Source organism: Musa acuminata, chromosome BXJ1-9 (genome assembly GCF_036884655.1).
Source record: "Musa acuminata AAA Group cultivar baxijiao chromosome BXJ1-9, Cavendish_Baxijiao_AAA, whole genome shotgun sequence".
Taxonomy (NCBI): domain Eukaryota; kingdom Viridiplantae; phylum Streptophyta; class Magnoliopsida; order Zingiberales; family Musaceae; genus Musa; species Musa acuminata.
In genome coordinates, this window is record NC_088335.1 from 40330371 (window position 1) to 40343666 (window position 13296).

Consider the following 13296-nt stretch of genomic DNA (forward strand, 5'->3'; position numbering starts at 1 on the left):
TTATTAAGAATTATTTCATCTATTAGCAATTAGTTCATCTCTTAAGAATGTATAGAGCTATGCATATATGCATGCACATATAAATATAACATGCCACGACTTAGAAAAGAAAAAGATAAATAAAAATAAAGCGACACTATAGTATTAAATATATAAAAAATTTAAAGATATTATATCAACAATTTAATGTATTCTTAGTTTTAATTGTAAGATCAAACAACCATATATAGGAGCTTGTTTCTCTTCTATGTTAGTTTATAAAGGCTAATTAAATATATCGTACCAGCATATATAAAAAAAAAGAAATATAAGAAAACTTAAGACCTTCGTGCATTGTGAATGACCACAATTGTGCTTGCGATTTGGGCACTCTCACTTCACACACATATCCTGTGTTCCCATGAATCATTGAACTAAATCAAAGTTAATTTCACGTAAAGTTCATATCATCGAACTGAATCGAAGTGTACAACTCTGGAGGAGTACGATGAAAGCCATGAATGGGCACCTATGGTGTTTCTTTCTTGCTTAAATCGAAGGCCTGCTCTGCTCTTGGGCAAAGATTGAAGAGATGCAGCAGGGTAGCAAAACAGACAACAAACAGGCACACTACACAATTCAATCATCGAAGAATCCTAAATCCAAATATTAAAGGCGACAAAGTCTGTGAAGAGTATAGAGTTTGAGCGAGCTCTCAAATAGAGAGGAAACGAAAGGAAGAACTAACAAGTTAGTGATACCAACGGGCGTGCCTTGGCCTCTTGCTGAGAGTCGAAGCAGGGGAAACCTGCGGCACCGTGAATGCGTCTTCGCTCCACAGCTCTCGCCCCGCTTACACCCCTTCATGGGAGATAAGATAAGAGACACCTCCTTGCCAGCGTTCGATGCACGGTAGCCGGCGCCGCCGGGAGGGGAACCCGGCGGAGTGAACTGCGGCGCGTGGCGCGCCCAGATAGGATACTTCTCCGACACTGTTCCCGGGCGGCCGCTGTCCAGATCCGTCTCTACGAATCGCAGCAGCTCGTCCGCCTGCGCCATAAAAATCCGATTTTTTATCTTCTTCGAGCGAAAAAGATGCAATTTTTGTGGTGGATTGACGCGGAACTGCTTGGAGACCAGGTGGCAATAGGCAGTTGCATGGCGACAGAGCTAGGAGAAACCTTCGTCGTCGACCAGCAGGTCGTCGACGCGCCAGCCCGGGCACATCTTGATGAGGTACTCCGAGATGTTGCTGGTGACCGTCGTCGTGCTGCTGCTGGTGAAAGTCATGGGGGAGGAAACATCTGCAACCAATGCCGTTGTTTGATTGTTCATGGTCATGATGGTTTTGGTCGCAGCTTTAGTCGCCGTAGCCTCCGGAACAGGGGAGGGAGAGGAGGAGACGGGAGCGGCGGAGAGCCGGACGCCGGTGAGGATGAACCTGTTGTGCTTCATGGTGAGATGATTAGCGCTGTGAACAGAAACATCGCAATCCCTGCAAAGAATCGCCCGGTCCTCTTGACAGAACAAGAACCCTCGATTCTCCTACGATTCCCATAAACCAAAAAAAAAAAAATCAAAAGATTTCCTCTGCCAATCGCAACACCGGTCGGTAGGGAAGGGATCAAAATCGCGTCTTGGAATCAGGGCAAACCTGGCAGATATCGCAGACCGGGTGGGACTGGGTGGAGGGGGCGGAGAGCGAGAGGCGGCGGTGCTCACCGGCCAGCTTGTTCGCCGGGTGCACACGCAGGTCGCAGGCTTCGCAGAGGGCGGTCTCGTCGGCGCAGCAGAAGGCCGAGGCCTCCTCCTTGCAGCACACGTCGCACAGTATCTTCATCGCGCTCCTCTCTTCTACGGTGGTCGAGGAGGAAATGGAAGGCCTCGTGCGAGAAGCTGACGGCGAAATAGTTGAAATCAGTGCGTGTCGCAGCGAGGAGGAGAATGGAGCTACAAATTAGAGTGGCAGGAGAAGAGGGAAGCAATGGGATGGCGTTGGAATCGATGCTCTTGAGAGATCCTCCAGCAACAATATTTTCTTTTGGTCTCCAAGTTTGCAGAGGCTGATGTTTCACAATCAAAAGTTTTGGCCATATCTTATTCTCAATTTGCATTGATATTGTTGAATTTGGTTGTTCTTTTAAAATCTCATAAATTAAAAGATAACCTTTTTCAATCTTTTTGTGCTCCACTCTTCCACCTTTACAAGCAGGTCTGACAAAAATGTTGATCCATTCTTGCAAAGAATATACAAATCTCCCAAGAATTATAATATAATCTATCTGCCAAGAAGTTTTGTACTCAATTCAGTAATAATTTCAAACTGATAAATACATTTTTTTCTGGTGAATTGGAGCCTTCAGTTGATGAAACAAAGAGAAAAGTCTTGACAGTGACATACTTCCATGCTGCATGTTCTGCATGTCTCCTTATTCAGAAGCTGATATGGATGCAACAGTAAAGCTGGGGACTGTATCAGCACAGAGCAGATAGATATCCATCATCATTGTTATGACAACATCTTGGGCTTTAAAAGAGGCATCTTGTGCTATAACTTCAGCAGTGATGCATCCAAAATATATCATCTAAACACCATACATTTCATCATATGATTCCCTATAGTACTATGCATCAACAAAATTCCAAAGCCAGCCTATGCCTTATCACTTGCATAATATTCTGCATGTTCTTCAGCTACATCAGAGTAAAGACAAAGCCAGAATACTTCCTGAGATTGGTGTTCTACACTCGTCCTTCTTTTCAGAAACTAGACAGACTGAGTTATTTAATGAGCTGGTGATGGTTTCAGAGAAGAAGCAGCAGCATGGGAGTGCATCAGGCTGAGTCCCACAGAATGGTGGAAAACCACCTTATCTTCTTCCACTCTGCTCTCTTCAATTATGGATTAGTTTATTAAAATATCTGAGAGTGGGCAGCTCTTGCCCACCACCAGCCACCTTTCAGCTTCATTTGATCTGCCATCTCCTTCATGTCTGTGAAAATGAACAAGAATTCTCCATTAACCTACACTCCATAGGCTAGGAAATTTCCTTCATCAGTTCACATAAAGCTTTCCCTCATGTCAATGGTTCATTCAACCACTTAATACAGGAAAAACAAAAAATCAGCTTTCCCATGTTTCTTCTGTTTTCCAACATAACTAGTCTAACAAAACAAAAGATACCACCATCATGTATATTTTGCCAGTGATCATTAGTGCAAGTGGAACAGGGCAGATTTCAAGAAATGTACAGTTCTAAGACCAAATTGCTTAGGATTGTTTAGAAAAGAATATAAGAGAGCTTAGCTTGACAAAGTATGATAAGCCAGTTTTGTACATAAAGGTACAATAATATAGACATGATCCAAAACTAGATCCATCTTCTTTATATTGGTCTTCATGGATGTCTTATGTGAAAGGGGAATTGAATCTTTAGTTTTTAGGAGATAATTTAGTAGTATATTTAGAACAATCATCTTGTTTTTTTCCATGACAAAATAAAAAAAGAAAAAAGTCAAACAGTTAAGACTAAGTCTCTGCTTCAAACTTTTCATCATCAAAATGATTTGCCACTGAGTTTTAGACATTTATCAAGGTTTTTCATCATGATCTTGAATCAAAAGGAATCATAGCAATATAAAATGTGTGAGCTGAATTCAGCTCTTAAAAGGTAATGAGGAGAAATTTAATGATGTAAGTTCTTCTCCAAGACACAAAATATGGTGCTAACACATCATTTGTACATCAAACTGGATGGACAAATTTATTACATGACTTGGTATCGAAAGTGTGAAGCATATGTTGGTGGTCAGTCGCATGTACTTTTAGGCATCTGAAGAGCCAAAGAGGAAACAAACTTGCAGCCAAAAGACTGTTCTATCATGGACACCCTGTTCTTATTATTTCTTGCTTAATATGTGATTTGACTTCCGATATCAAGCTTAGTAAGTCAATAGGATATTTTCCTGACCAAGAGTTTGTCTAATGATGATTGTTTATGCCCTTAATTTTCATTAAAATTAATTATGATGATCATCATAGTTTTTTTCCTTGATTTCAATGATGCCTCGTGCTACTTTATTTTATGCACAAGAGAAGCAACATCATAGAAGAGAAGGAATGTTCATTCTACTCTCTTCTTACAAACTTGTGAAAGAAATGTTCTCATGCTTCATCATTTGCCCAATCCAAACTCTTCTTTCTCATGCTTGTATGGTGGATCTCATCATCCACCCAATCTGGCCAACAATTTTTGTATCTTGCAGCTCACCTAAACCGAGTTGACATCTGCTCTGAAGCAAATGGGCGAACTGGAAGTTGTTGTGGTGTCATTCACAACCAGAACTCCTTTTTCTAAGATAGATGGACATGAATCTATTTCGGTGATTACTTCAAGTTGGAGTGTTTGCTTGTTTCTGTGATTATTAGATATAGCTATAGTATTGTATCTGTTACAACACTTGTACTCTATGATGCAAAAAAATCTCATGGAGAAAGAATTATATTATCTACCATTCTTCAAATGGATTGCCAATTTGGCATATAATGACAGAGAAGGCTTCAGCAATTCATGGTTTTAAGAGACACTTGACATTACTTGGAGTCATTTTGATGGTGAAAGAAATAAACACAAACAGGACAACAGCATGATTAATATAACTATGAATTGTAATACACTCACTCCATGTATAGAAAAATAAGAAAAGAAAATATTTCCCTCAAGAAAACTTCTGATTGGTATGTATGTAATGTAAACTATCCTCACTGTTTAATTAGGAACACAAACATGATCCTTTGCTATGGGTGTCACATCAGATCTCAGTAACACCGTCCTCTTCTTCTTTTCTTTTATGTACATTTGAGTTCTTCATGCATGCCTACGTGAGAACAAGGCCAGCATCAGGGTTTGCCACAAAATAGGCCAAGGCTCCAACTAATGGAGCATTGATGTAGGTGGTCGGCTCGGATTTGCGGAAATCAGCACGATCATCCTCGTAAATGTCGTCGTCGCCGGGGCCACCGACCACTGCTCCGATTTGAGGATTAGGGTTAGGGTCGGGGGACTTGTAGTAATCTGATCCATCCTTGCACGCGATGAACTGAGGGTGGCTTGAGACTGACGGCAGCGAAGAAGCCCTGTGGTGAATCCTTTCCGGATATCGATCCCCGTATCCAACCATGTACGACATCTTCATAGGATTATCCCCTAAAATGTAGTCGATCTGACAACAATAATATTCATCTTAATGTCTGAAAATGATTTGGTTATCGATCGATATCGACCATTAGATCAGCCACTGTACCTGCTTCTTGGCTTGAAGCTGAAGGGAGGCTGGGCCAACCCGAATGCTACCACAGTTCACAGTCTGTGATGACTTAGAGAGGTACTTGGCGTAGGTTAGAAGCAGGAAGGAAATGGAGGTGACGTGCTGCATGTTGCTGCCTCCGGGCTTGTAGAGCAGCCCACCAGGGGTGTATTGGATGTGTGAGGAAGAGGACTCTGGTATGAGTGTGCACATAAAGCTGTCGGCAAACTCCTTATAGGACTCCAGAGACAGCACTTGTCCTTGTATGAACTCCTGCAGGCATCAGCCATGTGAATGAATGAGATCAAGAAGCTCCCCGGAGGTAGATGTGCAGTGAGCTTTACTGACATGACACACTAGTTAACCTTGGAGACCAAGACATTGAGGCCGGCATGCTTGTTGTCCCACCCAAACTCATTGATGTTGTCATCTGCTCCAAGAGTTTTACCATTGTTTTGGATGTAGCTGAGGAAGGAGTCATTCTGTGAGGCTCTTCTTAGCCATGCTGCTCCCCATAGTAACTCATCCTGACCAAATGAAGACCACAGTGGATGAAAGAAATTTAGGCTTAGGCATGAAGGCAAAGGTTCACTGTTATCTGAAAGGAAGGTTTGGTCTGCGTAAATTGAAATGTAAGGACAGGAAACAGATATATTGCCACCATTATACTGCAACTTTTTATCCTCTACAGTCTGCTGTTTCAGCTGACAGATGTGCCACCTTATTCTTGACCCTGTCTGCATTGTTCAACAGAGGATCATTTAGATGCAAAACATGGATCTTGTCATCCCTGGATCTTGTGAGGGTGGCACAATAAATTCTACAGTAATCTAGGATGGAAAGGACTATCTAGCTCTCTTTTTCTTTTTTGCATTTGTGACATACTGTACACATGACATCACACCATCCCATCAAATCATAGACGGTGGAAATCTCAATCATCACTATGTTGAAGGTATTCTGATTGTAATATGATTGTAATATATATATAATTCGACTCATCTAATGTCTATCAAAAATTAAAACTACAAAGTACAATTGTCATGATTACCTGTAAATACCAATGAAATAATCCTCAACACTGATAATACTCTTCCACTGTGATAAGACAACAAAATTAAGACATTATATTACTTGAAGCTCAAAGAATGCCTATGATTATGTGTGGGGAGGACTAAGATTTGGGATTTCTTATTTTGACTAAGGACCATCTGAAGATGCCATAATCCTTGTTGATTGGAGTGGGCCATCTGAAGACAGGAGGAGGCTGCACACCACACAATATTTGGCATTCATGAACATCGGTGGAGGATCCAATCGATCAATAAATCTTGTGGTACTGTGGTTGGTAGCTCATGATGATTATGTGGTCCTTGTGATTGAAATAGTGTTTTATGTTGAACACAGGATGCTCTGTTTCAGCTCAGAGGCACAGAGTGGGGAGCTTAAACCCTCATCCATCACATTGTCTACATTGATGGACCATAGAAATTAAAGAAAAACTTAACTTGATCTGCTTCTTAGCAACACCACATGACATTGGTAAATATAAGAGTTTTGTGTGGAAACAACCAGCAGATCTTCAAAGAGACAAACTATCTTATTCAGGCGGCAAGGAGGCACTTTGATCATGTAGATTGGACCAAGCTTGGATCCAACACCCCTTCACATGAATTTAATGGATCATACAAAAACACTCATCTAATGTTCTGTTTCTATTCCAACTTTTTCTCTTTTTGTGGTTTATTTTTATGAGAAAAGTTTTACTATTTTACACTGAAATCAACACACAGTATGCTTCTTCTTAGCAATTCTCTTGTCAATCCTAAAGCCATCTTTTGCAGGTAGAAATCTAAGGAGATGAATGAAGAGAGAAGATTGACTTGCCTGATACCCATCGAAGTCACAGTAGAAGGGGCAAACTCCAGCTTTGAGCCCGGGATCATCACTGTAAGCTCCCTTGTAAGTGTCCGCGAACTCGAACGCCCTCACCGCGTTCTCCAACAGCTCCCTGGAGTAGTCTGGATCGTCGTCGCGGAACACCATCGACGCCGCCGCCAATGCGGCCGCCGTCTCAGCCACCACCTCGGACCCCGGCCTCTCCGCGCTCACGCTGTACACCGTCCTCGCCGTGTCCATGTCCTCCGGCCGCTCCCAGCAGCTATGGTCTCTCACAGGATTCCCCACCTGAGTGCACAACATACTAGAGTTTACTGATGTTGTGTGCTATACAGCCAACGCCATCGAAATCGTGGCACCGAGTTGTGACCTGAACGAAGACAAGGCCGGGGTGGGAGACGGTCTTCAGCAGGTAATCTGTGGCCCATCGGATGGCCACCGCCGCGTTCTGGAGCTCCTCGGCAGGCATCAGTTCGCCGAACTCGACGACGCTCCATGACAGCATTGTGGTGGTGAAGGCCATAGGGAAGCCAAACTTGACGTTGTCGCCGGCGTCGTAGTAGCCTCCAGTGAGATCGACCCCGGCCTCGGAGCCATCGGACAACGCCGAGTCTCCGCGCCACTGGGCTCGCTGCTCCGGCGGGAGCTTCCCGGACCTCTGGCCTTCAAAGAACAGTATAGATTTGGCCAATGCATCACGGTAGTCATGACCACTCGCCTGTGTCCATGACAGGCCTAGTAGCAGAAGAAGAAGACACCATGGTTTCATGACTACCGCCAATGCAAGGGTAATGTGCCTGCTAGATTGCAACGTTAGCGCCTTGAGAAGATGCCTCCCAATAATTATACAGTGGGAGGGGTAAGTAGGACAAAGGAGGAGAATCACGGGGACGAGAAAGGGAGGTCAGGGAGGGCGGTGGCCGCCGACAGGCATGGTGTTGTCAGCTAATCACATGCATGCTTCTCCAGTGGGAGTGGGGCCATTACCCATGTTGGAGTTGAGGTGAAGCCATAAGATTGGAAGCAAGTTTTGCTTTGGTCGACAGCAGAATGGCTCTTCAACTATGTCTTGCCGAAGCTGCTGCTGCTGCTTCTACATTTTCTACCATGTTAGCATCGGAGAAGCAGACTTGTCCTAATCTCCGACATAATTAACGGATAATATAAGTTGGGGAAGGAATCATGAAACTGACAAGTGAAATATAATGATAAAGCACATTTGAATTAGTTAGAACATATTAGAAGAGAGGATTTTCTTCGATATCTACTATCGTGCCCTCGTAAGATTGAGGTTCTGTCAAGGATGTTAATCTTGGACCAATGCAATGAAAATAGTTTATGGGCGAGAAGCTTCGTGAGTGAGTCTGTCAGTTGATCAGTCGTATGCACGTGAGAAACACTAATTGATGTATGACAATTTGATCTCATACGAAGTGAAAATCGATGACAATGTGTTTTATGTATGAGTGGAATACTAGATGCTTTGGCCCAACATCTGATTCCTCCTGTTTTAATCAATTTGTCTCTCCTTGATCGAAGCTAATCCTACGTCACTTAAACGCACATTAAATCATAAACACTCTCAATTGGTTTCATCATCACTGATATTCAACAATTATTACACTAGATGCATGCTATTTTGTTCCTTCTATTATCAAAAATATTATTTTCATTTAATGTTTAATAGTTCGTTCGTAGATATAAATTAGTTTTTGAGAACAATAGTTGTTCAATATTATTATATGATGAGATCATCACGAGAGAAACATTGCATAATGGTTTATTTATACTAGACACTGATCCACATATCATGAATGTAAGTGTGTCCAAGAAGAAACGAGATTTGGTGAACAATGCATATATGTAGTATTGTAGGCTAGGTCACATTCATGAGAGAATGATTCAAAAGTTGCTAAAGGATGAATATCTAGATCCATTAGACAATGAGTCATATGCAACTTATGAGCCTTACCTTCGTGAAAAACTAACAAACTCTCTAATTAGTAGAACTAGAGTGAGAAAGTCACTAAGCTACTGGAACTCATATATAGCGAAGTATATAGACCCATGTTAACTCATGTCATAGGTGGTTACTCCTACTTTATTATTTTTACTAATGATTTCTCAAGGAATGAACATATGTACTTGATGAAGTACAAGTCTGAGGCTTTTGAGAAATTTAGAGAGCATAAGAATGAAGTGGAGAACTAGATTAGAAAGAGTCTCAAGACACTTTGATCAGATCGACGAAGTGAGTACTTGAGTACAGAGTTCACGTAGTTCCTCAAGGACCATGGGATTCTATCCCAATGGATACCTCCTTATACACCTCAGCTCAATGGTGTATCTAAAAGGAGGAATCGTACACTGTTAGACATGGTGCGGTCTATGATGAACTTCGTCGACCTACCCATTTGTCACAGACAAAATTCTAAACAAGATGTTTGATGTAATGCTTATGTATGTCCATGTCTTTTGGTTTGTACATGCTTTGCACAACATGTAGATGGATGGTCGAAGGCTTAACAGCCCCATTTTAGTTGGGTTTGGTGGCCTTCTTAGGCTTATAAATAAATATTGTGTCATGTGGACACTTGTGAGAGATATTCGGTCTGTAGTGGACCATTTTGATCATTTGTTGTGCAACCATTCAGAGCTTGTAAAGTATGTTTGTAATTTATATTGTCTATGAAGTGTTTTCTAAAATGTTTGCTTTTGGATCCTGAGTGAGGTGCTTTCTCTAACTCATTTTCTTTTTTATAGGTCCTAAGGGACCATGGGAGGTTTTGGGGAGGCTGACCTTTGTGGACGGACATGTAAGGGTGCTGCATGACTTAGGCAAAACTAGATAAGTCCATGACAGATGGTATCAGAGTGGGATAAGTACTCATAGAAACACTTAACATGCAAATGTGGGGGACCTAGATAGGCTGTGTTGAGGGCAGTCAGCACACACGCGATCGTTTGGAGGAAAAACGGGCATGGAGATGTAGGAAAAAGGAGTCGCTCGGAGGAGCGGGCATCTGAGATTGGCATTCAGAGGAATGGCTAACCCTTCGCGTAACAAGCACCACGAGAACATGCAAGCTTGGAAGAATGCGTAATGCACAAAGGTTGGGATGGCTGAGTTCGAGCTATGGCTCGACGTTGACAACTACACTTGATGGTGCTCAAGACAAGCGAGGCGCTTGATAAAGGATGAGACCATTCAAGGTGGAATGAGTTGCTTAGCAACTGAAAGAATTATACAAAGCTCACAGAGGTGAGGGGAATTGCTAACTCGAAAAATTCGGTACTCATGCAAGGGCTTGTATGCGGATAGTGGAATGTTTGCGGCCATCCCAAGTCGACCGAAACTCGGCGCCATGAAGCATTAGAATTTTCTTTTTAGCATGAGAAAGATACGTTTGTAGGAGGCTAAAGTGTGCAACGAGTTCAGCATGTTGCTAGGCCTTGAGTGGTGCAGCGAGGGCTGTATTTACGTGGAGTCACGATCTAGCAAGTGTGTTTGCATGAGGCAGAACAATGCACAGTTTATTCAGCAAATCGGAGTAGTCCAAGGGGATGGTGGTCTCCGAAACGAAGAGAGATATTGCTCCAACGGGATAGATATCCAAGAGGAATAAGTCTCGGCTCTCTAGAGGGAGAATCATGTGCAATAGACCGCATATATTAAGGAGGAGTACCTCAAAAAGAATAACTCCACGAAGCTCAATGGACCGAGCGAGCGGCGAGGAGTCGTCGCATGATCTCGCTTGAGGGAATGCATTGGTGGATGTATTGTGAGATCAAGTGGGGGAGCGACCCAAAGCAACACAAATGAAAGCATACTTAGAGTCGATATGGAGATCAGACTCAAGGGAGGGCTGACCCATGGAATGGTGGGCATGAGGGCCACCATCAACTCAATGCAAAACGAGGAGCGGAGCAATTTGGGTGTAACTTGGTGAAGTACCCAAGTCGCATGAAGGGAGCTGGCATAGAAGATGGAACATGGAGCAAAGGCACAGAGCTTCCCTTGGATAGAGGTCAAAGACATAAACTCTTGCAGAGGCAAGAGTAGGATCATGTTGTTCTATGGGTCCTTCATTATGATGGAACATACTCATCTTGCATGGTGCTAAAGACGAAGGGGGCTTCTGGGCACATGCACCTTATCTCAAAGAAGCATTTAATGGAGGAACTAAGGCGACTTAACTTGCGGAGGCGAAGTTAAGTTCAGAAGGCCTTAGCACGGGGCAAGAGGATGCGAAAGCGAATACTCTCGAAGAATATGCCACAGTGTTGCCATTCAAGTTGCCATGAAGGAAGCGGTGCGTAGCGAAGATTGTGCTGGTAGGGGTAGAGGCCTAGGATCCAAACAATGGTGCACTAATTTCAATAAAGTCAGTGGACTTCAGGAGCTACTAGGCGACGAACTGTCCTAGAGCGGTACTTTGTCTAGGTGTGACCCGAGAGCGAGGGGGACGAAGGTCGATTGCTAAAGGAGCGAATGAACAAAATCAAAGGTGGAAGAGACCCTGCGATGTATTGGCCGAGGCCACACATGGAGAGATCACAATTCGAGTTCATCCCATAAGGATCAGAATGCAATGGAGATGTCACCAAGAGGTGACATGATGCAATAGATCATAGTAGAATAGTTCGTGGCAATGCGATACACACGACATAGTCTCTGAGGAACTATATCATATGGAGGTATGATTGGCAGCTATTGGAAGCTCCACTTCGGTGAACAACACGTCGACAAGAAGGGCAATGGATTCAATGAGTGAAGGTCATGGTACCGTAGAGACGGGTCTTCCGTGCGTGCATTGAGTTTTACATCGGATGAAAGCCTCGGTTATCAGCATATGGGGGGCTGTGTTCCACTAAGTGAAAAGTTCGAATGCAAGTACTAGTGAGTCCCATGGGAGAGACTTGATCATACAGAGGTATGACCGAAGCAGCTGGAGAGTTAGACTGCTATAGAGCCCATATTTGCTTAAGGGAGCCCGGCAAGTCAGACGACAAGGTCGAGTAAGCAAATGTTGCTACTAAGGAAGCTAAGGAGAACAGAATCGGTGCAAACCCTACAACGTGATGGCAGACGCCATGCATGAGAGTTATAGTCTATCTTTTCATCGACTAAAGGGAGTTGCTTGGATAACACAGAGGTGTTGAAGCAGGGGGTCAAAAAGGGCGAGGAAGCGACGACGAGTCCAAAGGGACTTAGCTACCCAAAATCAAGCAACAGTTAGAATGGAGGTGGACTCAAAGAAGTGCCATAGATACATATCTATTGATCATGAAGAAAAATGATGCAAATGTGAGGCGACGGATAGTAGGGCCATGGGCATGGCAACGCCATGGTACCGTAGAGGCGGGACTTCTAAGAAAGTCATTGATCCCTTGCTCTCATGAAGGGAGAGCGCTTAGTCGTGAAAGGGGTCAAGGAGGTAAAGCATGCAAAGGCAAACTCCAAATACCGAGACAAGGTTAAAGGGTAGAGGCCAAGGAACTTCATAAGACCGGTGTCAACGAGCTTCTCATCAAGATAGCCGAAAGTGAAGGACTTCGGGTCATGTAAGAGTGCACAACCAAGGAATGAAATAGGCAGTACGTGGTGATATACCTTTGCTACTCAGTGGAGTAGGCGACAGGGTTGATGGAGAAGATGGTACAATCCCAGAGGCGACCAAAACTATTAGAGACTTACTCCAAGTTGGGGTGAAAACTTCATGCATTCCAGAAGTTCGATGGCATTGAGAAGGTGAATCACAATAGCTAACTCAATGCAAGGAGTGCAAACACTTCGAGTGCTTCAGAAGTGTGAGCAAAGAGCAAGCGAAGGTCAGTAACCAACTCGATGCATGGAGTATAACCCTTAAGGAGGCAGGCTAAGTCAAGTAACTATTGCCTTTTCAACTCTTAAGAGAATGGGCGAAACCGAGTACCCCAATTCTCTTATCTATCTAGCAAAGGAGCTCTGCACAGGTTTAAAGACCCTTCGAGGATATTAGAAGATAATAGTTGTCAAATCCTTACCAATGGTGATCAGTGTTACTTAGAGTAGATTATTTGCTTCATTTTCCGACAGAATGTCAATTGAAAGCGGAAGTGATGCAAATC

At 43.3% G+C, this 13296-nt stretch overlaps 2 protein-coding genes across 4 annotated transcripts; both read right to left on the bottom strand.

Moving 5' to 3' along the window:
• Window positions 1-614: 614 nt before the first annotated feature.
• On the bottom strand, window positions 615-2219 carry LOC135586144 (B-box zinc finger protein 20-like). 3 transcript variants are annotated; one of them, XM_065083639.1, is made up of 5 exons: window positions 1634-2080; window positions 1161-1524; window positions 1106-1107; window positions 870-1056; window positions 615-834 (listed from the first exon to the last, which is right to left on the bottom strand). In XM_065083639.1, the coding sequence occupies exons 1-5, from the start codon at window positions 1817-1819 to the stop codon at window positions 731-733; spliced, it is 843 nt and encodes a 280-aa protein (XP_064939711.1). In that variant the 5' UTR covers window positions 1820-2080; the 3' UTR covers window positions 615-730. The 3 variants fall into 3 exon arrangements, with proteins under 3 accessions (XP_064939711.1, XP_064939710.1, XP_064939709.1); XM_065083638.1 differs by lacking the exon at window positions 1106-1107 and adding an exon at window positions 2147-2219 and having other exon boundaries at window positions 615-1029; window positions 1634-2042; XM_065083637.1 differs by lacking the exon at window positions 1106-1107 and having other exon boundaries at window positions 615-1029; window positions 1634-2076.
• A 2431-nt stretch (window positions 2220-4650) lies between these two features.
• Window positions 4651-8142, bottom strand: LOC135593528 (endoglucanase 23-like). Its single transcript, XM_065083640.1, has 5 exons — window positions 7556-8142; window positions 7174-7473; window positions 5652-5813; window positions 5284-5559; window positions 4651-5202 (listed from the first exon to the last, which is right to left on the bottom strand). Exons 1-5 carry the CDS (start codon window positions 7952-7954, stop codon window positions 4858-4860), a joined length of 1482 nt encoding a protein of 493 aa, XP_064939712.1. The 5' UTR covers window positions 7955-8142; the 3' UTR covers window positions 4651-4857.
• Between the last annotated feature and the right edge of the window lie 5154 nt (window positions 8143-13296).

Coding starts and splice junctions, on each gene's coding strand:
- LOC135586144 (XM_065083639.1), bottom strand. CDS start 1,819: ATGAAGATACTGTGCGACGTGTGCTGCAAGGAGGAGGCCTCGGCCTTC. Junction 1,525..1,633: donor CGGTCTGCGATATCTGCCAG/GTTTGCCCTGAT, acceptor TGGGAATCGTAG/GAGAATCGAGGGTTCTTGTT. Junction 835..869: donor TGCATCGAACGCTGGCAAGG/AGGTGTCTCTTA, acceptor ATGAAGGGGTGT/AAGCGGGGCGAGAGCTGTGG.
- LOC135593528 (XM_065083640.1), bottom strand. CDS start 7,954: ATGAAACCATGGTGTCTTCTTCTTCTGCTACTAGGCCTGTCATGGACA. Junction 7,474..7,555: donor CCGGCCTTGTCTTCGTTCAG/GTCACAACTCGG, acceptor TTGTGCACTCAG/GTGGGGAATCCTGTGAGAGA. Junction 5,203..5,283: donor AGCTTCAAGCCAAGAAGCAG/GTACAGTGGCTG, acceptor TATTGTTGTCAG/ATCGACTACATTTTAGGGGA.